A 24,075-nucleotide genomic window follows, 5' to 3' on the forward strand; every position below is an offset into this window, starting at 1 on the left:
TAAATATATGGGGAAAATTAAACATTTAATTTGGTCCTTATAGTTTAATTATTGTCCGATGTTGAAATTAGTCCCCTAGACTTTTTTTTTTATTGTGTACAAATATCCTATTTGAAGCAATTCTTTTTGAAACACGGTTGAGTACTGAATGTAAGCAACTCTTCTAACCAGGATTCAAATATTATTTCGGAATGTTGTGACTTGTGAAGGATTAACCTCTCTATGAGATTCAATATAGGTTTTAATATTTTAATTTATAATGGAGTCGATTAAGTTTTGGCCTATTAATATGTTGATCCCTCCTTTTTATCCCTTTACCTTTCATGCTGTAGTTCAGGAATATAGCCCTCGGGGTTTCTTTATTATCGAAGAAACCCGTTCTATATTATAATTTTTAAAAGCTTTTTTATTTAACACATCCCTTCAGCTTCTGTTAGAGAGGTGGTTATTTTTGGTAGAAAAGGGGGGACAAAGCCCCAAAGGATATACTTAATGATTTATTATCATTTTTTTGTGATCATTTTTTATTTATATGTTTAAACGCTTCAAAATATTTCTACGACTCGAAAATTTAAAATCAATTACTACATTACAAAAATAATAGAATTCAGATAAATTATATACAATATCTCATTCAAACCTTGCTATTAAAAATTAAAATATATTATAAAATTCAAAGGTATTAAAAGTTAGATCGGATATTAAAAATTAAGGGAGTTCAGATGATAGAGATAGGGTGGGTGTGGGTTCAAAGTACATACCCTCTTAATATGTTAAAAAGATTGGAGTTAACCGGTAAAAGTACTGGTTTAAGATTTAATAGCCGAAGTTACTAGTTGTGATGAATAACTTAATGGTTACAACTTATATTTATATATTTAATATACTTTTATCCAATTAAATTATGACAAGTGGACTTTAATTCATTAATAATATTAATAACAAGAGTTTGTTATGGAATAAATAATCTATAGAATATCTACATATCTTAATTTAATTAGAAATAAGCACCTTAAGTATATAAGGTTAAGTGTATAAGTTTTTTCCCAAATTAATATATTTTAATTATACACTAATCATTCTAAATAATAAAAATAAAAATAATAACAAAAATTAATAGAAATTTATTTGTTGTCAATTCTTGTTAAAATGGTAGAACATTGTTTAAGATGGTTTGAACTTGTATAGAGAAGGCTGTGAGAAGCACCATGGCTAATGGGAAGAGTGGAACATATAACCTTGAAACCAAAGGGGTAGAGAAAGACAAAAAAAATTTGGAAAAATTAATCTTTTAATCCTTCAACTTTTAACTTACTTGTAACTCAGTCCCTCAACTATGACTCGCTGCGACTCAGTCCCTCAACTATAACTCGCTGCAACTTAGTCCCTCAGCTTTTGATTTACCTATAACTCGGTCCTTATTTTTTAATTTTTCTTAAAAAAAATTATCAAATAAGAGGGATAAAAAAATGCTTATATATTATTTTAAAATACCCTCTTCTTATTCATTAATGTGAGATATAAGCTAATATGAAAAAAATTAACAAAGGTTAAGGGACTAATTTGTAAGTGATTCAAAAGTTGAGGGACTGAGTCATAGGCGAGTTATAGTTGAGGGACTGAGTCATAGCGAGTTATAGTTGAGGGACTGAGTTACAAGTGACTTAAAAATTAGAGGACTAAAAGATTAATTTTTCCAAAACATTTATACAAGTTAATGGTTGAACAAGACATCTTCGTTAACAATATTCTAAAAACATTGACTGATGATAAAGTATAATGGTGTCATGCAATTCATATAGTTGACTCCACATAATGGGATAAGGCTTCTTATTATTGTGTTGTGCCTCAAACAAAATTATGTATAATCGAAAAACACATATGCATTGTAAAAAAAAAAATTATTTGCCTTCATCAGTAGTAAAACTAAAACTAAATCTATAGATTTATGCAATGCAAAATAAAAAAATAATCAGAAAAGAATATAGAAATGTGAAGAAAAAATTTATAATTAAAAAATGCAAATTTTTTATAAATTACCTTGTTAATTTATGATGTCGGTCCGACCGTCCAAGAAAGAAAAAGCTTAATACAAAACGCCAAAGTTGTATTATATGAAGAGTGTGATGAGCACATAAGGCTTTAGTTTTTAAATTTAGAAATATATTGGAAACTAAATTTTGTAAGCTTTCTACCAGTTGTAACTGATATTCTTGACTTTCGATTGACATGATGTTACCCTGAAAGTTTTAAAGTGGTGTAATGCTACCTTATAATTAATAATATTTGATCAACACTATCAGTTAGTTGAACAATTCTAAGAGTTAAAGAGTATTTTTGCTATGGAAAGTATATCTAAATCAGCGATTATCATCATTGGAGCAATTCTTTCCCTAGTAGTGTGGATGAGTCATAGGAGATGCCTTAAGAAAATTCCCATGGAGTGACAAGTAGAATCCTTGAACCTATTTATGTTGTCCATGGATATGTCCAAGCAAGTCTATAATTATCATGGTTGAGCACAAACCCAAACCTGCTCGTGGACACATGCTCACACTTGCTCATGAATAAAATGAGGACAAGTCCAGACTTGGCTCAAGGGCAAATCTATAAAGTACTCAGGTAAAGCCGTAAAGTTGGTTCTATGCTTAGTCAACCTTGAGAAAGGGTGGCCTCTAATCAAAATCAAGCAATATGCATCATTTTTAATATTGATAACGGGTTATTGAATCCTTGTTGTAATTTGAATATTGATGACTTAAGGATATTACATTAATTGAAAGTTTAGGATATCAATTGCTTACTTATGAATGAAATTACCCTTTAACTCTAACCAAAATTGTTCAATTAACAGTCAATGCTTGTCAAATGATAATATGAGGGGACATTGTACCATTTTTTAAACTTTCAAAAAAATATATTATGCCAATCAATAGTTAAATATATCAGTTGTACTTGACAAAAAATTTTCAGAACAAACTTTCCTTTTAAGCCTTGATAAAATTCTCTCATTTAAATTACCTCTGTAAAAACGATTATTCTTTTGAAATGATAATAAAAAAAATAAATTTGATGTTAGACATCTATATATCAAATTATAATATCAACATTAATATGATAACAAGAAATTAAATATATATTTAACAAAAAGACAATTTAGCCCATTGACCCACTGTCATAGCTGTTTTTTTTCCCGCTTCTGTTGACCGACCAACTAGGCATCAAGTGAAAGATATTTATTTTACTTTTGTTTTGGCCGAGAGATTTGCATTACTTTAATATGACTTGAAAATGGAACAGGTAATGGTCTTATAATAAAAAATATGCGACTTATTTAACTAATGTATTAATATGACTTGTATATATTGACTAGTAAGGGTCAAGATGTTACCTAGGAGTGCACGAGATGCTCCTATATGGCTAATATATTAGTTGGCAAATCATTATTATATTCCCTTCATCCAATATATAATATACTTTTAGTGTATATATATATATATATATATATCAATAAAACTCATTAAATACACTTTACAATCTTATTTTTTAAAATAAAAAATATAAACTTATAAAAATGCATTTTATTTAATATTTCATTTGCAAAAGAATACTAAATAGATATGAAAATATAATAGTATAAGTAATATCGGGAAAACATCACTCATGAAATCTTATTTTTATCAAAATATTTTATATTTTGAGATAACAAATCTCCTTATAATATGTCTTATAATTTGGAATGGAGGTAGTATTTCATAGTATCTCATGTCAATATTAATAAAGATAACCAATTAATACATTATAAAATAATACCTACCCTACTCTTATACATTATTAAATAAAACTACCTAACTACTCTAACATTGCCAATTATTTTATCCTTCCTGCTGTCGCCAATGTGAACATAAAGATGACTTGGTTGTAGAAATTTGGTTATTTCTACAATTAAAGTTAACATCAATGGTATTGGTAGGGGCTATCATCATCAGTTGAACAAGTGATTAAGAGTTTGAATCCTCGAGGGAGTAATCTCTGCTCTCGGCAGAACCTATTCCAATTATCATTGACTTTAATAGTCCAGACATTATTATTTATGATATTGATCCAATTCAACAATATCTTTTATATGTAAATAATGTATACCATTGATAATCAGGGTCACCTAATGGTGATTTATTTAATTTGCAAAATTTAAAATATGTTATTATGTAATTAAGTCAATGAAATTAATGGTCAGCTATATGAAACCAAGTTATTAAAAAAATATTAAATGCATTGAATGCAATTGACATTATATCAAATGTACATTAAAGCAAATATTACTAATTAACATTTAAATATCCACAGTAGACTTCGAAATGGTCTCTAAAGTCGGTAGAGGCGTAAGATCCTCACTACCTATGAAGACGAAGATAAAGATTGAAAAGAGTAAGGAAAGTGGAACTGTCTCTCATTGATCTTTCTTTCTTTTCACTTAGCGAATATCTGAATATCTGTATTCTATAATATTATAAATCTCAGTCCCTCCTGTGCTTTTTATCTGTTACATTTTACAATTTTTTTAATCTTTTATATAAGTTACTTTCTCTTTTTTTTTTTGATAACATTTGATATGTAATTCCATAACTACCCTCTAGCGAACTTAAAAAAGAAGGGCAATATTTCAATTATCAAGAAAACTCTTTCCATATATCAAATAACTCTTTTTAAAATTTAGGAAATAAATTGAAAAGTGATTTATTTGTAAGACAATTTTATTATTAATTCTAAGTAACTCACCTTGGTTTTGATAAGTTAGTTAGAAATGACTTATAAAAAAGACAAAAGAAAGTATATACTTAGTTTTATATGCTTAATGTACTTGTTTTTAATTAAATCAAGACATATGTATCTTTTATATATTATTTATTTTATAATAAAATTTTGTTATTAATATTACTGATATATTAAAATTCACTTATTTTGATTTGATTAAGTAAAAATATATTAAATATATAAGACTAAGTATATAAGTATTGTCCTGTAATAAATATCTTATTAACCGCACCGTGTTACATCTGATACCTCTTTTCTTCAGAGAAAGTCATACTAACGTGAGGAAAAAGAAAGAAGGGCGTTTTCCCCATGCTTCACTGTTACTCCCTCTGTTAATTCATGATTTTTGAATAATGTTAATTAAAACTTTAAATTTTAAAAAATATCAACATTTTTTTATTTATATTCCTATTAAATACTTTATATAAGAGTTTTGATAATAATAATTAAAATTTTAATATATATTTTTTTTAAAAAATATTAAATAAAAGAGAGGTGTAGTTAAAAAAATAAAAATAAAAATTATTAAATATTCTATATTTTAAATTAAATAAAATTTTTAAAAGATAAAAGTCCAGGGAGCCTAAGCCTATTTTGTAATTATTTGTGGTAGGCGACTGTAAGCATCGCACGAGCAAAAGCCTAGCTTCTCTTTCTGCTATCCACAAAAATGAGATTGCCATGTCACGGTCAAGCAGAGCTTTCGCTCCTGATATTGATGTGGTCCCCTTTGAAAAGTAGGGCTGAATCCCTTTAACCATGTCACGGTGGAATCAGGAATGAGAGGCTCTGGTTCAGCTGTTTTTTTTTTTTTTTCAAATAAAGATATTATAATCATTTTACATTCAAACTTATTTACATTTTAATTTTTTGGTTCTACAGTGATAATTCAAATTTTTTAAAACTTATTTTGGTATAAAATAGTATCAGATGTCCTGCAGTGATATTTTTCCTTTTTTTTGAAATAAAGAAAATATATTATTAAAAAAGTTTAATAAAACGTCACGCACACGGGATGTGGACCTCGATCTGTCATCTGTCATCGAAAAGTTTTTGGAACCAGAAAATGTCAACAGATGACCTGGCAGAATATATATTTCATTCATTAGCATAAAAAATGTTCAATATAATTGAGAATCATGTCATGCTCAATCATAGTATTGTATTGGACAAAAATAGTGATGGGTAGTTGAAATATGAGTTCCCACGGCCCGCTCAAGCCCGGCATCACAATAGAAGGTCCGTAAATTTCTAGTTTGGTATTTTCTTCCCAATCATTAAGGTAGTTTAGTCATTTCAATTTAAAAATTAATTACAGATGAGTCCTTCAAGCATGTATAGCAATTTTTCTTCTGCTGAGGTGCCTTTGACGTGATTCTCCCAAATAAATAATTTTCGCAAATTTCTTAAAAAAATTGGCACATATTTAAGTTGGGTTAGTTAGGGTTTGACCCCCTCCCCATTAGCTGGCCTGGTGACCTTGGATGGCTTGGGCAAGGCCAAGCTTGCCTGGCTTTTGGGCTACATGGACATCCCTCAATTAAAACTGAAATAAGGGAAGATTTCATTAAAGTCCCATGGAAAGGACTTAATTGCACAAAAGAACTAATAAAGGAATTTGAAATTACTCTGCTAGATTAGGAAAATGATATGAAAATAACTTTAAATGTGAAATGATGAAAATATAACTTTTAATTATTTATTTAAAATAGATCATAAGCAACAAGTTGTATTTGAAATTTTGATAAGCTATCATTTCAGAAGGCCGTTAGAGCCTTTCTCTTTTTTTTTAAAAAAAAAAGGAAATGAAAGATCTCATCTAATTCGTAGGCCGATACAGTGCGCGTTCTTCAGGCATCACGCGGATGTACATAGGTGGCAAAAAAATTATAAGCCATTTGATTACTACATTATTTTATTAAATATTAATTATTCATAAAATGACAAGGACAGAAATTACAAATAATTTTACGAAGCAAAACAGTGAGCTAAATTAACCGAGTCGTGGTGTGGCCTGATTGGACCAAATGGTAGTGGGCCACATGGCAAACCCTTATAAAGGAGAAAAGATGAAAATAACTACAAGGATCAGAGTTGCAGTCCCTGGTTGTTCAAATTCGTAGACTTGTTATTTTCCACACTATTGCTTGTTAAAACATAATGATTACTTGCTTTTTCGTCCCTCGAACGATTGCTATTAAAAGGATACCCTCGCTTGCCATTTTCCTCTAACATGCTGGTTTGAATGCTTAGACTTGTTATTTTTCTCACGCTTGTTAAAACATAATGGTTACTTTCTTTTTCCCAAACAGTTGCTTGTTAAAAAGATACCATCACTTGTTATTTTTCTCTAACATGGTGGTTCAAATGCTTAGACTTGTTATTTTTCACACCATTGCTTTTTAAGATATAGAATAAAACAGTGACCTTCCTTTTGTTTTGTTAAAATTATAGAGACTTTCTTTTTATTTTTAAAATTTATACTTTAGTTTAATCTTTTACACCTTTATGAATATTGCGTTAAAGATTCTAAAATACTTAATTTTTTATTTATAACTATGTTAAAAATTGTAAAATTTTGAATTTGTCATTATGATCTAATTGTCTAGCCTCTCTCACAATTTAAACAAAAACTTTAAATAATTAAGATTGTCAATATTTAAATAAATAATTTAAAATTTTTGTGTTAACATTAATGAAATTAAAAAATAAACATAAATTATATAAAGTAATTTATTATATTAAATTCTTATTACATAATTTTTTGTTGAAAATATTTATTAAATTTTTTAATTGCGTGTTTGAACATTATTTTAGTCAATTTATGTATTTATTTTTTAATTAATAAATAAATACATTTACATAATGAAAAATTTAAAACATAAATGAAAAAGTAAAAAGATATAGGGAAAATTACGGCCAAGGATTGCTGGAGGAATCTATTTATAGACAAATACCAAATGATTATAAAATTATGCTGCAATACCAAGGGGCTAAAATGTAATTAATTTTTAGTATGAAAAGACAAAACTACCCCTACATTTAAAAAAAACTCCTCAACCACCGACTGCGGAGCTCTGACGTTGGTGGTTGGACCACCTCACCGGATCAGCCATTTGAGCTCCAACAGCGGTAGCCGAACCATTGCCAGAGAATCCAAACCAGTGAGGACGCATACTTTTTTTTTTAAGGTGGCCAAGGTGGAGTTTGAACCTACATTCTCTTGGCCACCAAAAGGATTGTTAGCCACTAGGCTAACAAATCCTTTAAATAATATAATGTAAATTTTTATATATATACTTAACTTTATTTCCACTTTCCATACTAACATTTATTAAGAGTTCAATGGTTACTTGTTATTTTACAAATGGCCACTCCATATTAAATTTCTTCAACAAGTCTCCATTGATAATTTAACAAGTAATCATTTATGAAATGATAAGTCCTATTATATTTTAAAATTTGCTTTCACTTTCCATGCCAATACTTATCAAGAGCTCAAGGGTTACTTGTCATTTTACAAATGGCTACTTGTTAAATTAAGTAATGGATATGACAAGTCCCGTTACTTAATTTAACAAGTAGCCGTTTGTAAAATGACAAGTAACCCTTGAGCTCTTGATAAATATTGGCATGGAAAGTGGAAACAGAGTTTAGTATATATATATAAATTTGTATTATATAATTTAAAGGATTTATTAACCTAGTGGCTAACAATCCTTTTGGTGACCAAGAGGATGTGGGTTCAAACCCTACCTTGGCCACGTTAAAAAAAAAGTCTGACTCCCTCGCCGGTCTGATGATTGACACCGAAGCTTCGGCGGTGGTCCGGCTATTGCTGCCAAAGCTCAGATGGCCGATTCGATGATCGACACCAAAGCTTCGGCGGTGGTTCGGCTATTGTTGCCGAAGCTCAGATGGCCAGTCCAGCGGGGTGGTTCAACCACCGGCATCAAAGCTCCAGCGGCCAGTGGCTAAGGAGTTTTTTTTTTAAAATTAAGGGGTAGTTTTGTCTTTTCACACTAAAATTTAATTACGTTTTGGTCCCTTGGTGCTGCAGTATAATTTCAAAATAATTTAGTACTTGTCTGTAAATAGATTCCTCCAGCAATCCTTAGCTATAATTTTCCCAAAGCTATGTGTTATTTTTTTGGATAATTTGAATGATTTTTATACTATACACTACAAAAAAACAGCTGATTAGCGATGAAAAATTCCATCGCTAATTAGTGAAAATTCTATCGCCAAACGAATTAGCGACAGAATTAGCGATGGAATATTTCCGTCAGTAAAAACACCATCACTAATTCATTAGCGATGGAATTTGCAATTCTATCGCTAATTAGTGATGGAATTAGCGACGGAATTGCATTCCATCGCTAATTTCTAACGGAATAGCGATGAAAATTTTTCGTCACTAAATAAGAATAAAGTTATTTTGACTTTGTGACGGAACGCATTCCGTCGCTAATTTTCCAATGGGCTTATTCCGTCGTAAATTTATTAGGTGGACCAAAATATCATTGCCACGTCACCCGGTGGATCAATGCCACCTCACCACTACCTAATCACCTAGTGGACTAGTGCCACCTCACTGCCATATCACTGCTACATCCTACTCACCCAATGGACCAGTGGCACATCACCGCCACGTCATTTGTCACTGTCATGTCTAATATTATTACCTTTAATTATGCCTTGGCTAAGTTCAAACTTACAACCTCATATACTCCTATGTGCTTTTGTGTCCACCTTGTTGCTAGTTGAGCTGAAAGGAATCTTCAGTCTTAATTGATAAATTAAATATATAATACTTAACCACACACACATATATTAATAAATATATTATTTAAATTATTATTATTAAATATAGTATTTAAATTTACTTATTTTTTTAACATTATATTTATTTATTAATATGAAAAAATTAATTTATATATAATAATTATTTCTATTATATTTTATTTAAAAAAATTATTTTTGATAATAAATTTAATATTAAATTGAAAAATATTTTATTATCATTATATATTATATTATAATTTGTATCTATATAATATATAATATTTTAATTTTTATTTTATAATTATTTTATTTTATTTTTATTTTTAAATAAGAATAATTAGGTATACAATTTAAATTATTATTAATAATATACAAATAATTTAAAATAATAAATTATTTTAAATTATAATTTTTAAATTATTTATTTATAGCATAATAATAAATTATTAAATAAATTATATATAAATATATATTATAAATCATAAAATTAAATTAAAAATAATTAGCAACGGAATTATGACAAAGAGCTTTGTGATGGAATTTTCCATCACAAATTCTGTCACTAAATCAGCATAAAATATCCTAACCATTAGCGATGGAATTTTCCGTCGGCAAATTATTTCCAATGGATTAGCGACGAAATAATGATAAAATTTTAGTGACAAAAACTTCCATCACTAATTTAGCGATGCAATTAGCAATGAAAATTTATTCCGTCGCTAAATTCCATTGCTAATCCGCTGTTTTTTTGTAGTGATATATTTAAAGAGGAGTATTTTGGTCAAACATTTGTGACTTAATAGTTAACTAATAGTTGGATGGATATAAATAAAATATTAAAAATAGAGGGGATGCTTTTATTTAATAACTATTTATACTACGGAAGGTTCGCATAAGTTTTAAAAATAGAAGACGTGTCTATGATTAAAATAAAATAGAGGGGAATTATAGTATTTTAATCTAAAATATAATGGTTACTTGCTGTTTTCCAAAAGGTTGCTTGTTGAAAAGATATGCTCACTTGTCATTTTCTTCTAACATAATCGCTGGTTCAAATGCGTAGACTTGTTATTTTCGACCCACTTATTTGTCAAAATATAATGGTTACTTGCTTCGTTTTAAATGGTTTTCTCAACTATATTTCTTTCAACCATTACCTGACGAATGTAAAAGTTTGGATTGGGATCATGATGAGCACCCCCAAAAAGTAAGTGAAATAAGTGAGGTCTGAGGAATAATTATATATATACATATATATTTATATAGATATAAAAGTAACTGTTTAGTTGTTGAAATTTATGTCAATTTAGCACATTTTCCTACACTTCATATAACTTTTAATTCAAATGTGAATATTTTGGATACAAATATAAAAAAATGGGCCTCAGTTGAATTAAGGTTTGATGATAGGATTTATTGGCAATTTTTATAAAAATCTTGCCTTGATTTCATCTTTGAAAGATCTCATAGTTGTTTTTGCTGTTTTAGGTGACCTCTTATCAGCAATCATGCTAATGGAGAGCTAAATGAAGCTTAAGGATGAAGTTGGAAGCTAAGAAGTAAAAAAATAATTGACCAAAACTGAAGATTTAGCCCTATGTATCATATGTCATAGTGCACGAACATTGTGCCGTGGCACATGATATAGAGAAGGACAAAAGAATTCTAGTTGCACGTGTGTTGTGGTGCATGCACCATATTCCATAGCTCACATCACAAAAACTAATCCGCTATGGTGATAGTTAGCCATGGTGATTATGTAAAAAAAAGTGCTACTTTACGTTTTGAGCTGCTGAGCAAAAGATAGGTTACATGAGCTCATTTTCATGCCTCTAGTCATTCATTCACAACTCCCAGAGGTCTTAGGGCTCAAGTTCTACTAGGGTTTAGGATTCTTGAAGGAGATTAAGCTAATGATTGAAGATTTGAAGAGATTCAAGTGAATTTACTTCAGTTTTTCTATTTCTCTTCCTTTTTCTCTCTTTTTTATGACATGGGTGCTAAACATTTAAGTGTTTTAGCTTTTTCTTGAACACAAGTAACTAGTTTTCTTGTTCTAGGATTATTTCTAATCTTTGTATGGATTAAAACTTGAATATTCATCTCTTTTGATAGCTAATGATGTGTGTGTGTGTGTTTATTTTATCCCCCACTTAATGCTTCTATGTGTTTAATCATCATTTAGATTATTTTTTTACTTGGATTATATTGTGCTTGAGAAAGCTAATTTAGATATAGAACTTAGATAAAATAATAATGTTAGACTTGAAATTTACAAAGATAAATGGATAATTTTATTGGTAAGATAGAAATATTTTACTAACCCTTTATATAGTCAAATTAATATTAGAGCATCAAAATTGTTTTCATTAATTATTTTTCATGAGATTTAGAATTTTTAATGCTAGCAAGCAACAATACTTGATTTTGACTTGAGAAATCTTTTTCAAGTAAATTAAAATCTTAAACTAACACTTATTTTCATTAAAAATCTTGTTGAGAGGACTTAAATCAAGTTTTATAAAATAAAAAGGGGAGATATCGTCCTAGGTTGTTCCATTCTTTTGAATTCAAAGTTTCAACCAATTTTAGTTGCTTTAAAACACTTTTCATTTTTATTTTCATTACTTTTACACAAAATTCATACTTGATTTTGTTAAACCTAATCCAAATATTAATGGTAAATTTTAATTTTTGTTTGCACTAATTCTTGTGAGAATAATATCTTTGGAAAACTTTGTTGCTTATGATGACCCATGAGCTTGTAGTAACACTTGATGGCGAACATTAATTCAAAGTACAGTTCTATATATGATAATGAAATAGTTTGTTTATTACACACATATATGCAAACAAAAGGGAAATGAAACTATCAAATTACATACTCACAAGCTTTTAAAATGAAAGCGATGAGATTGTGTTGTTTGAATAAGAATACATGCGCTCATTAATTTTGGGGGTCCGAATCTGTTCCTTTTTCCTTTTTCCTGGTCCTTCGATATCGGATGGCGCTTGTGGTCCTGTGGTTTGGTGCAGGAACCTTGGTAAACATAGACTTCATCATAGGACCAATGAACATGGGTAGTGAGAAAAAGACGAGGATGGCGATTGGCGAGCCAAGAATTGCGTATGTTGTTAAAGAGTGGTCATGGATCATGAGAGATATCCACAAAGAAACGATGGATCCAAACATGAAGAGCATACCAAAGCAAAGCTTGAAAGGAACGTATCTCCAAAATGTTACAGATTGAGAACGAGAAGCAAGTATGGCTAGGAAGAAGATGGTCGAAAGGAGGGAGAAGGTGAGGGTGACAAGTGATGGGTTTGGAAAAGGTTTGAGTCCAAACTTGTTCATAAGGATATTTGAGTTTCCCTTGTTGTCGAAATTGCCTGCCACATTGGTAAAGGCCATCGAGGCAATCAAGGTGGACACCACAGAACATGCTTGTGAGGTTTGATTTAACCACTCTCTGTCACTTTTCATTTGTTCTTTGAAACTGTCTTGAAAGATTTCTTCGGCGGTTTTCCCATCATTGTTGTGCCTCTCCCAAAAATCAAAAGGCATTGATTTTTTCACAAACTGCATCACCATTTATATATGTACGCACCATTTTTATTTTAACATGATATGTTCAAAGTGATGAGTATGTTAATAGAAAATATAAACGCACCTCAAACCACTTGAATTCCTCAATCATGGTAGATGTTTGCCAATTTAGGTTGACCCCAAGCTTGGCTGCCAAGTGCAATGCTGTGTTTTCGTTTTCATCCACTTGTTTAAATGAACTTTTGTCAAGGTTTTCATTTTCACACAAAAATTGATATACCTTGGTCTGCCTCTTTTCTGCTGCTAGTAGAACTATGTTCTTCTTCTCATCATCATTCACATCTTTAACCATCAACGGAAATTTTTCCAGAATCTTGTCCACCATTTCCACCACACCATTCTTTACAGCAATCACTAAGGGTGTCTCAACTATTCTAGACCCTGGTTCTATCCAAATCATTCACAGTCCAAATCAAAAAAATTAGATAATATTATTGCAATTTGAAATAAGAAAATTCATGCAATCTAGCTCAATTCTCACTACATGTATACAATTAATTGAATTAATATTTCTAAAGAGTTTTCATTAACATAAAGATTGAAGGGAAAGCACAATCATCTGTTCTTATAATTTCATCTCGGTTTTGCTTTTAATCATTGTAGTTTTTTTTAAAATTTTTGGTCCTTATAATTTCAACAAGATTAGGTGGCGTTTAATTCTTAGGTTCCTATAGTTTCAGTCTTTTTAATATTTTTAGTCTTATAAGAACTAAAAACACTAAAAAAAAAACTACAGGGACTAAAACTAAAATATGTTAAAATTATGGGGACTAATAATTGCATTTTCCCAAAATTGAATTACAAAGTAGAAGGAAGGTCCACATAATTTCAAAAAATCATGAAAAATATGTGCATTCGATTTATATTTTAAAATAGGCTTGCATGTATTTTGAAAATAGAAATAAAGTTTGTGTAATTTAACAGAAAAATTCAAGAATATTTTTTCTAATTTTTTAAAGAAAGTATATATAATATCAACAAAAATTAGGAGATATTGATGTAATTTACTCAATATATTATCATTAAATGAAGGTCAATAATATTGATTAATTACTCTTCATAAAAGGTCAAGTTATATATATGTATATATATAATTAATAATGCTTTATGAACTAAAAGCTTGGAGTTTTCATGAACTTTTACCGTTGACCTCTTTTATGTTGGAGGAAGATGAAGCCGTCTCAGAGGGGCTTTTCGGTTTCATTTCTAACATATCATCAATGCAAGCATGCTGCAGAATTTGTTCTATTATTTGAAGAGACCATGTATGCTTCTCCTTCATTTTTGGTATCTCAAAGAACCATTTCACTAGGAATCCTAGATTAATATTTAAAAATGGTTAGTGCAACATTTTTTATACGTGGCAGCTGCCAAAACCATTGCAAGGTACAAAACCGTTGCCTACAATTATACAGGCAACTATTTTTTGGCCTAAAACTAGAACTTGCCAGCCTTGAGTAGAAATAATGACTCTAACCATTATTCCAAATTGACTTTTAGTTATTAAATGCAAAATATTATATAATTATTAAATTAATTTTTGAATTTATTTAATTAATAAAAATTAAGAAAATAAATAAATAAATAAAATTTTAAACAAAAATTATCAAAAATGAAAAAAATTTATTAGTTAAAAAACAAGCAACAATTCTTAAATGTTGTGAAAAAGACTACTAATAGGCAACATTTGTTTTTGGTTACCTGTTAGAATAGAAAATAATTTTGAAATTTTGCGATAAAAGTGTTTTTATTTTGGCAACAATTTTTATGTTATTTATCTAAATTTTATTTCAACACTTGAAAATTATTGCCTATTTTATTTTAAGAAACATTTTTCAAATGTTGCAAATTTTTATTATAAAAATTATTTCTTATGCTCACATTAGATAACACTTTAGAACCGTGACAAAAAAAAAAAACCGGTTGCCTAAAACAAAAAATGCTGTAGTGGGTTTATAATTATATGTAATTATATTAAAATATGTTCATTCAAAATTTTGTACTTAACCGATGAGTTTAACATATTAATATTATATATATATAGGATTCTTTTCTTAAATTTAAATTTCAATAGAGCTAGGACTATAATTACTTTTATTCAATAGTTTCACTACTAATTAGACGCTCATAAGAATATAGTTAACAACTCTTATATATTTTCACGTTGACATGGCTTACCTGCTAATGAAAGTGGTTGACTGAGGATAAATAGGGGCAATAGAAAGATTAAACCCAGCACCATCAGAATTAAAGAACAGACCATCAGCAGAGTTTGCAAACAGACCATCAGAATTAAAGCCCAGATTAACTCGGTTAAAGTTCTTTCACCATCCTCTTCATCATCATGATCAAAATAATCTAATAAGCCTGTAATTTCATGAAGCAACATTACTATAATAATCAATTATTATTTAAAATAACTTTTCCACGAAGAGTAATATCTTTTAAAATAAATAATTTTCTCCAACGAACTCTTCCTCTTACCAAATGATGATGGTGAGTTGGTGACCACACACTTTTTCGTTTAATTTTAATTTATAACCTTTAAAAATGTCTTTAGGTATTATAAAGACATGTAATTCTTAATAATTTTTTAGTATTATATATAACATCTCTACATATAATTCTTTATAAAAAAATCTTAATTTATAAAAACATAACTTTTCAGAAAACACGTCTCTTAATTTTAAAAATATTCCAACAAAATCATCACAGGTATATATACACATCATTCTCTTCTCTATTTATTATAGTATGAAGAATAAAAAAGAAAAAATAGCTAGGGGACCAGCTTGTAACTCATTCTTACCACATAATGCATTCACGAGGCAGTTGAACCATGGTTCGGGTTCAGGTAGTGATGCCACTTCTTCCTTCTTCGTGGCCTGCTTCTTCTTCTCAATAAAAAACCCTTCCAGAAAATTCCAAAAAAGCAAGCCACACGCATATTATTATTTTCATAATATAAAAGTGTTAAAGGGTAATTTGGCCTCTAAAATTATAGATCTAAGAGCACTTGAAACCCTAAACTCGTTTCTTGTGCAATGTTCCTTCTCAACTTTTGTAAATGGTATAATATAGCCCCTACTATTAAGAAAAATTAACCTTGACTGTTGGCTGGCTAGAAAAAAGACAGAAGATGACCAAGGAAAATTCTATAATTTTTGAAATCCTTTCCTATTATTTTTTAGTTCACTAATTAATAGTTAAAGTTAACTTTTGTTAACGGTAAGAACGACATTACACCATTCTCAAAAATTGAAGATGATATTGTACAAAAATGAGTTTAGGATTTCAAATGCTTATAAACCTATAGTTTAAGGGTCAAATTCTCATTTAATCTTGATATAAAACAAAATGAATAATAAGTAGGATGAATTTCCAGAGTACAAAAATATACTGATCTAGAAAGCCAAGCACTGCATTCACTACAAGGAAAATGGCACTTACAAGGATAAATGAGTTGAACAACGAAAGATCGACCAAGGAGATCAGTACTTTCGAAAGCTGAAGGCATTGTTGCTAAGAGATGGAGTGGAGACAACCCATCATTATTGCGCCTGAACAGCATCTCTTTCTCATAAAGGCGAACTATTTCGAGTGCCACATCTGCGAAATCAAATCAAAGCAAATCATGTGTACTTGAAGCAATTCATTCAAGAAAAATACAACCACATCTTTTATTTTATTTATTTTAATTACAGATACTTACTTTCTATTTTTAAAATCTATACAAGCCTTTCTTAAAATCATCAGTTACTAAATACAAACCTCTCTTCTACTTTTTAGAATTTCATTTCTACCCACTCAAGGGTTAGTTGACAGTTAAATGATATATGTTTGACCAAAATACTCTTCTTTTTAAATATAAATGTTATCTAAAAATAATTAAATTATGCAAAAAATAATGGATATATATTTGTACATTTTTAGTTCATATTTTAAATTTTTTTAGTTATACAATCTAATTTATGTATTATTTTAAAAAAAATTAAATTAATAAATTGACTAAAATAATATTTCAAACATGTATATAAAAAATTAATAAAATAAGAATTTAATATAATAAGAGATAAATTAGTCAACATAATGTATTTTTATTTTCTATCAATTTTATAACTTTGATATGATATTTTAAAAAATTTTATTCAAATAAAGTCATACTTAATTATTTAAATTTCTTTAAATGAGATAGAGAGTAGACAATTAAATTATGGGGGGAAAATTAATAATTTTAAATATTTTACATAATTACAAATAAAAAATTAAATAAGTTTTAAAATTGGACTACAAGATAAGTTTTAAAATTAGAAAAGAGGTCTCTGTAATTTAAATAAAATAGAAAGGACGCCAGTGTAGTTTAGCCGGTTCATTAATATACGTACGAGAAAAGAGGAACATTAATTTGGACTTAATTACCTAAATGCCCATCTGCAATGGCACAGTGAAGAATGGTGTCATCGTTGTCCCTTATACAGTGAGAAAAGTCGGTTGAAGAAACTCCGGGGCCCTCCGTGTACAGATAATGAAGCCAAAGAAAAGCTTTTTTCCTGCCGGAGAGAGCCGCAAGGAAGAGAGGTGTCTCGCCGGCCATGTTGCGGCTGGCAATTAAGGAAGGTTCTGCCTCACCGATCTTCTTACACATTTTAGCATTCCCCATTGAAGCTGCTAAATGCAGAGGAGTGTCCTTCCTGTGATTCTCGGCCCCTAGGACAAGCTTCTTGTCATCGCCATTTTCATCCACTGTTAACAATGGCGGCGACCTTTTAGCCCTGTCATTAGTTCTCCTTCCACAAACCATGTCCACCATCTTTTCCACCTCCTTTACTTCCTCACTAGACACTGCCATGTGTAATACGGTGTCTCCTGTCTCTATTAACTGGACCCTCCGAAGTTCCTTCTTCTTGTACATTTTACGCACTTCTGACCACTTGCGATTCCTGGCAAAACCAAGTAACTTCTGTTCCTCTCCACTAAGCTCGACCGTACTCATTGTTGTCTCCTACACAGTTGGCTTCAGTAATGGATTAATTAAGATTATTCCAGAAAATAGGATCAAGATCATGGACTCATGAAGCTATAGATTTAAGTGTGGATCATATCTTATGGGGAATATGATATGGATCAAGGCCTAAAAGACTTTTGGATCATCAATCCAGAATTAAATTAAAACCCTAATCATCATCTTCATATAAATGTATGCACAGATTATTGATTTTCAATTTCATATAAATGAGAAACATATATCAAAGCTATAAATATATGGAAACTGGACCAGATCAAACAAGAATTCCGAGTACAAAATGTCACCATGACACCCAAAAGAAGCTAAGCTAGTAAGAAATGCGAAGAAGAAGATCAAGATGGATCGGATGAAGAACTCAAAGATAGAGCCTTACCAAAGAAATAGCTGAATCAGATTGTGACTTCACCAACCAGATCTTAAAGAACTAGGGATGAGTAGAAATACCAGGTGGAGAAGACAGAGAAACAAGTGAAGAGAGCCTATTAAATTATATAGAAAATAAATAAGTAGATCATCATTCATCCTTCCCATGAGCTGCGTTTTAAATTATATATAATATATAACAAACACATCACAAAACGCAAAACAATATGACCAATTCCTTCTTGGAAGTTTTTCCCTAAATTTTATAAAATTGAGAAATAATTTTAAAAACTTTTGGTCAACCATTTCTCCTTGAATCGAGCTATCATTTCTATTTTTTTATTTTAATTAAACCTAGGAATTGGAGTTGATTTTTCTTTTTAAAAATTATTATAAATTTTATATTTAATTTTAGTTCTTTGTTCTTTTGTTAGCGTTCTTTCTTTATTAACTAGCCAATGTCACCGGTGTTTCTATTATACATGCCAATGGTGTGTTAAATATATGGGGAAAATTAAACAATTAATTTGGTCCCTGTAGTTTACTTTGTCGGATGTGGAAATTAGTGCCTAGACTTTAATCTGTTAATTTCTAATGGAGTCGCTTAAGTTTGGGAAAGCCTATAACTTTCATGTTATAGTTCAGGAATATAACTTCTCTTTTTTTTTTTTTAATTGAACACATCTCTTCAGCTTTTGTGTAAGGACTTTGTTCATTTGTCCGTTCAATAACAAGGAAGGACATAGTTATCTTTTTTTTTTTTTTATCATTTCTGATTTATATGTTTAAACGCTTCAAAATATTTCTAAGACTAGGAAATTTGAAAACAATTACCACATTCACAAAATATATAGAATTTAGATAAATATATAATATCTCATTCGAACCTTACTATTAAAACATATTATAAAATTCAAAGGTATTAAAAAATACATCTTACATTTAATTGCCACATGTGGCTAGATCACGTGGTAAAGATAGGATGGGCGTAACTTGTAAGTATGGGTAGAGACAAGGGTTCAAAATTAAACCCTCCTAATGTATTAAAATCATTGGACATTTGAACCCGTAGAAATGTTGACTTAAGGTTTAATAGTTATAACCTGGACTGTATATGTTGATTAAAAAAAAAAAGTGAACTGTATATGATTAACTTAATTATCTTAATATATTTTAATTAAGAAAAATCTATATATTTATTCTCATACACTTAAAGTGCTTATTTTTAATTAAATCTCGACATGATTTTTTTATAATTTATTCAATAAAAAACACTTTTTCTTTGATATTATTTAACACATTAAAATATAATTTTCTTGAATAAAAATTTATTAAGTATATAAGGCTAAGTACCTAAGCCTTACCCTAATAATTTTACACTAATTATTATAAATAATAAGAAAAATTGATGGAAATTGATTTTAAAGAAAAACTAACAATGAAGTTAATTTGGAACATAAATTGAATAAAAACCTTGGTGGTGGACAATCTTTAAGTACCTTTATTTAATCTTCAAACATTAACATTATTAGTTTTAAGTGTTATTATTATTATTATTATATTTTGTGATGAAACTAATGGTGTTAAGGTTAAAAGACTAAAAAAATACTTTATGAAATTAAAGGATTAAAATAAAATTATGTAAAGTTAAAAGACTAAATCTATCTTTTAGCTTTGTGAAAACTATTTTTTTTCATATGATAATAAAAAAATTAATTTTTTTTTGTTAGAAAGCATTATATAAAAAAATATTTATTTAACAAAAATACAATTTAGCCCATTAACCTACTACCATATAGCTTTATTTTTCCCACTTCTTTTGACCTACCAACAACGCACCAAGTGAAAGAGATTTATATTAATTTCTTTTTGGGCCAAGAGATTTGTATTTCTTTTTTGTTAGAACAGTGGGCTGAAAGCCCAAAAGGAAGACTTATATTACTTTAATATGACTTGAAAAAGAAACAAGTAAATTAACTTGCCCCGGAAAAATGAGGGAGAGAAGGATATTATTGGTCAAAAAAAAAAAACAAGCAATGGTCCAAGGTGTTTTACAATAAAAAATAAGACTTATTTTACTAGTGTATTAATATGACTTATATACTCTCTACGTTAAAAAAATATAAAATATTTTTTGAGAAGTTAGATATTAAAAATATAAAATATTTTTAACATTTTAAGGTGTAATTACTGTATTTTTTTTTTTCTAAAAATGCATTTAATAAATAAATTATTTATATTTATTTTAAAGTAAAATATCCTATTAAATAAATGTAAATATAAAAAGATGATGTCATTTTAAAAATAGTAATAATATATGATCAAAATGTTACCTTGGAGCACATGAGTTTTTTTTTTTTTTTTGTACAGTCTGGTACTAAATGTGGGCACCCCTCTAAGTAGAAATTTATATTTCAATTTGTCACATTATGAGAAACCAACCCTTCTGCTAGATTCAACTCCTATTAGTGTAGAGATGATTTTATATGGCTAATATATTAGTTGGCAAATAATTATCATGTTTCATGGTATCTCATATCAATATTAATACAGAAAACGAATAAATACTTTATAAAATACTACGTACCTACTCGAGTTATTAAAAAAACTACTACAGAACATTTACAAATATATTATTCTTCTGCTATCGTCTATGTGACACCAAGATGACTTGGTTGTAGAAATTTGTTTGTTTCAAATTAAACATTTAGAATTGCATGTGAAAAATAATAAACAGATCCAAATGGGTAATAAATAATTTGTGAAAGTCTTATTTAACCAACTTAACTTTTATAGTAAAAGTTACATAATCTAGCTCTGATTTTATTTGTTAAATTCTCCATAACTTCTCATGATTAAATTAAAGTTTAATTTGTTGGACATTGCTTTAGATGTATCAAAATTTACTATATATTTTGTTAAGATTTTTTGGCCAATTTTTTTTTTTAGACTGCTATGCTCCTACAAAATACATTCTGACTTGACAAGATCTAATATACTAATCAAGTATTAATTATTAAATAATCTATTGCTTTTAATTTCTTGGTCAAGAATACTTATCTTTAATTGGAGTATATGCGATACATATCGCTGCCATTTCATTGTTGCTGGCCGAAACCCATACCAATGCATTGTTAAGGTACCGATGATTTTTGTTTTGGCCATCAACCGCGATGGATTTTTTGTTTATGATAGATCACCTAACGGATTTATTTAATTGTGCAAAATTTAAAATATGTCATTATTTAATTAAATCAATCGAGAAATTAATCACAAGTTGATGGGTCATGGGTATAACGTATACAATTTAAATTAATGACCAGCTATATGAAACAAATTAAAATTATAGAAAAATAGTGTATGCATTGAATGTAGCTGACATTATATCAAATGTAAATTAATGCTATGTCTGGATACATATGAATTTAAATTTAGATTTTAATTTGAGTCAAATTCATTATTTAGATCATTAAAAATGTAAATTCAAATCCAAGTCCTATCTTAATTTTTTTTGTAATTTAAAATCCTTTTTATATCTTTATTATTTCAAATCTCAACTCAATTTCTTTTGTAATGTGACCCAAATTTACAAAGGCTTCCTCAACCCGCCAATTGTAATTGGATCGAATTGTCGAAGTTGATGAAAACAAGCTACTTCTACCAAGACCGGACAGTTGACTTCTACCAAGACCGGACAGATGGCCATGATCGGGATGAGATGACCACTCCCATCGGGACCAGATTTGTAATAGTCCAAAAATAAAAATAAAAAATAAAAAAATTAATTAATTAAAATTAATTAATATTTTTAATAATAATTATATTAATTTTGGGAACATGTTTAGTAAGGAGAAGAGTTGGTTTAGCGGCTGTTATGAAACCACTTATTCAATAGGTCCCAAGTTTGAACCATTTCCGGAGAAGTTTTATTTCTTTTGCTTCGGCCTATAAAAAATTACCATTTTTGCCCTTAGAACAATAATGAATACAATAAAATATGTTTAAGACATAGTACACGTGTACTCCTCCAACAAAACTGAGTCGGTTTACAGAGAAGAGAGAGAGAGAAATAAAAATCTGCTTGGCTCACTGTTCTACTCATCGTCAACTTCTCAGAAACCTTGGAGAGAGAGTGTGTCCTGATCTCCAGTCTCTTCTGTTTGTGCTACCTTCCGCCGCTTTTCTCCATCATCACATCGTCGCTGGCGTAGGTCTCAAGCCAACCACAAGTTCACTGCTGTTCCTTTTCCTCTATTTCTTCGGTGTGGATTCACTCAAGCTTTCCACCATTGTTTTCCCTGTCACATTTGCGCCGTTGGTGTGTCAGGAGTTGAGTCGTCGAAGCTGGAAGGTTCAGCTCTGAGTCCTTCTCTCCCTAATTCATTTGTGAGCTTCATCATCTTCTTCACTTCTCCGTGCTCCCTGTTTCTATTGCTCTCTCCATTTGCTACGCTGTTCATGTTGTTCTGGGTTAAGAAGTCACAATGCATCAAAACTGGGGGGCTTGTTGCTGTGAGCTTGTGTTGGTGCTGTGGAATCAGTCTTCTTCCTTTGTTTTGCGTGGTGACGGTGCTGCTTTTCCTCTCCCCTGTTCAGCCATAAACTCCAATATCTTGTCTTTTTTCTCTCAGTCGTTGGCTTTGATAAGGTGAGGGATCTCCATGTTTCATTTTTCTCTTAGTCTGCACGTATGCGATTGGTTTATTGAAGTTGCAAAATTTATGTCCTCTATTGTTGCTGCTGCCGTGCTGTTGTAAGGGGGAGAAGACTCAAATTTGAGATAGAAACCTATTTTAAAGCTTGATAATAATAATAATAATAATAATACATATATATATATATATGTACGTATATGGGTTATAATTTTGAAGCTAAATAGATCTTATTTGGATTGATTTATGTTAAAGAAATTATTAAGGAAAGATTGGAAGAGAATGGCTTAGATATATAACTTAAATGTTGGCACCTATGAGATGCTTGTTAAAATGCTTGTAAGAAGGAAATAGAATGGCATGACTAAAGCTTTATGGAGGAAGTCATAAGAATAAATGATAATGCTTGGACTAACTTTAAATTATAAATTTGGTTTTAATTTTAAGATGATAATGATTAATTTGGAATTGTGTTAAAAATTGAAAATCTATTAAAACTTCATTTATTATATCTTTATATGGTGTGTGGAAGAAATGGATTTAGGTAGAAATTGAAAACAGAATATTTTGGAAATTTGGAGCTTTGACATGTAAGTAAATATCATCCCCTTTAATTTATTTTTATTTTTAATAAACTTTTATTGAAATATTTTACTATTATGAATTACATTAGTTTGGAAATTATGAAATATTAGATGATGATATGTGCATTTATTTCCTCAAGAAATATAATTCAAAGATTTATGAAATTATTTTTGTTTATTAAACTCTGAAAATTTTTAGTTATTCAATTAATGTAAGCTTGTACATTATTGGTGAAATCTTAT

The 24,075-nt window shown here is 29.2% G+C and overlaps 1 protein-coding gene across 3 annotated transcripts; it reads right to left on the reverse strand.

Moving 5' to 3' along the window:
• Positions 1-12,428: 12,428 nt before the first annotated feature.
• On the reverse strand, positions 12,429-18,673 carry LOC129312380 (uncharacterized). Of its 3 annotated transcripts, none has more exons than XM_054954964.1 (8): positions 18,607-18,673; positions 17,627-18,221; positions 16,658-16,816; positions 16,017-16,118; positions 15,386-15,574; positions 14,351-14,524; positions 13,272-13,588; positions 12,429-13,180 (listed from the first exon to the last, which is right to left on the reverse strand). In XM_054954964.1, the coding sequence occupies exons 2-8, from the start codon at positions 18,198-18,200 to the stop codon at positions 12,548-12,550; spliced, it is 2,148 nt and encodes a 715-aa protein (XP_054810939.1). In that variant the 5' UTR covers positions 18,201-18,221; positions 18,607-18,673; the 3' UTR covers positions 12,429-12,547. The 3 variants fall into 3 exon arrangements, with proteins under 3 accessions (XP_054810939.1, XP_054810937.1, XP_054810938.1); XM_054954962.1 differs by having other exon boundaries at positions 13,272-13,594; XM_054954963.1 differs by having other exon boundaries at positions 13,272-13,594; positions 17,627-18,209; positions 18,607-18,671.
• Between the last annotated feature and the right edge of the window lie 5,402 nt (positions 18,674-24,075).

Source organism: Prosopis cineraria, unplaced genomic scaffold (genome assembly GCF_029017545.1).
Source record: "Prosopis cineraria cultivar Desert tree isolate PC_DT_omini unplaced genomic scaffold, ASM2901754v1 PC6, whole genome shotgun sequence".
NCBI lineage: Eukaryota > Viridiplantae > Streptophyta > Magnoliopsida > Fabales > Fabaceae > Prosopis > Prosopis cineraria.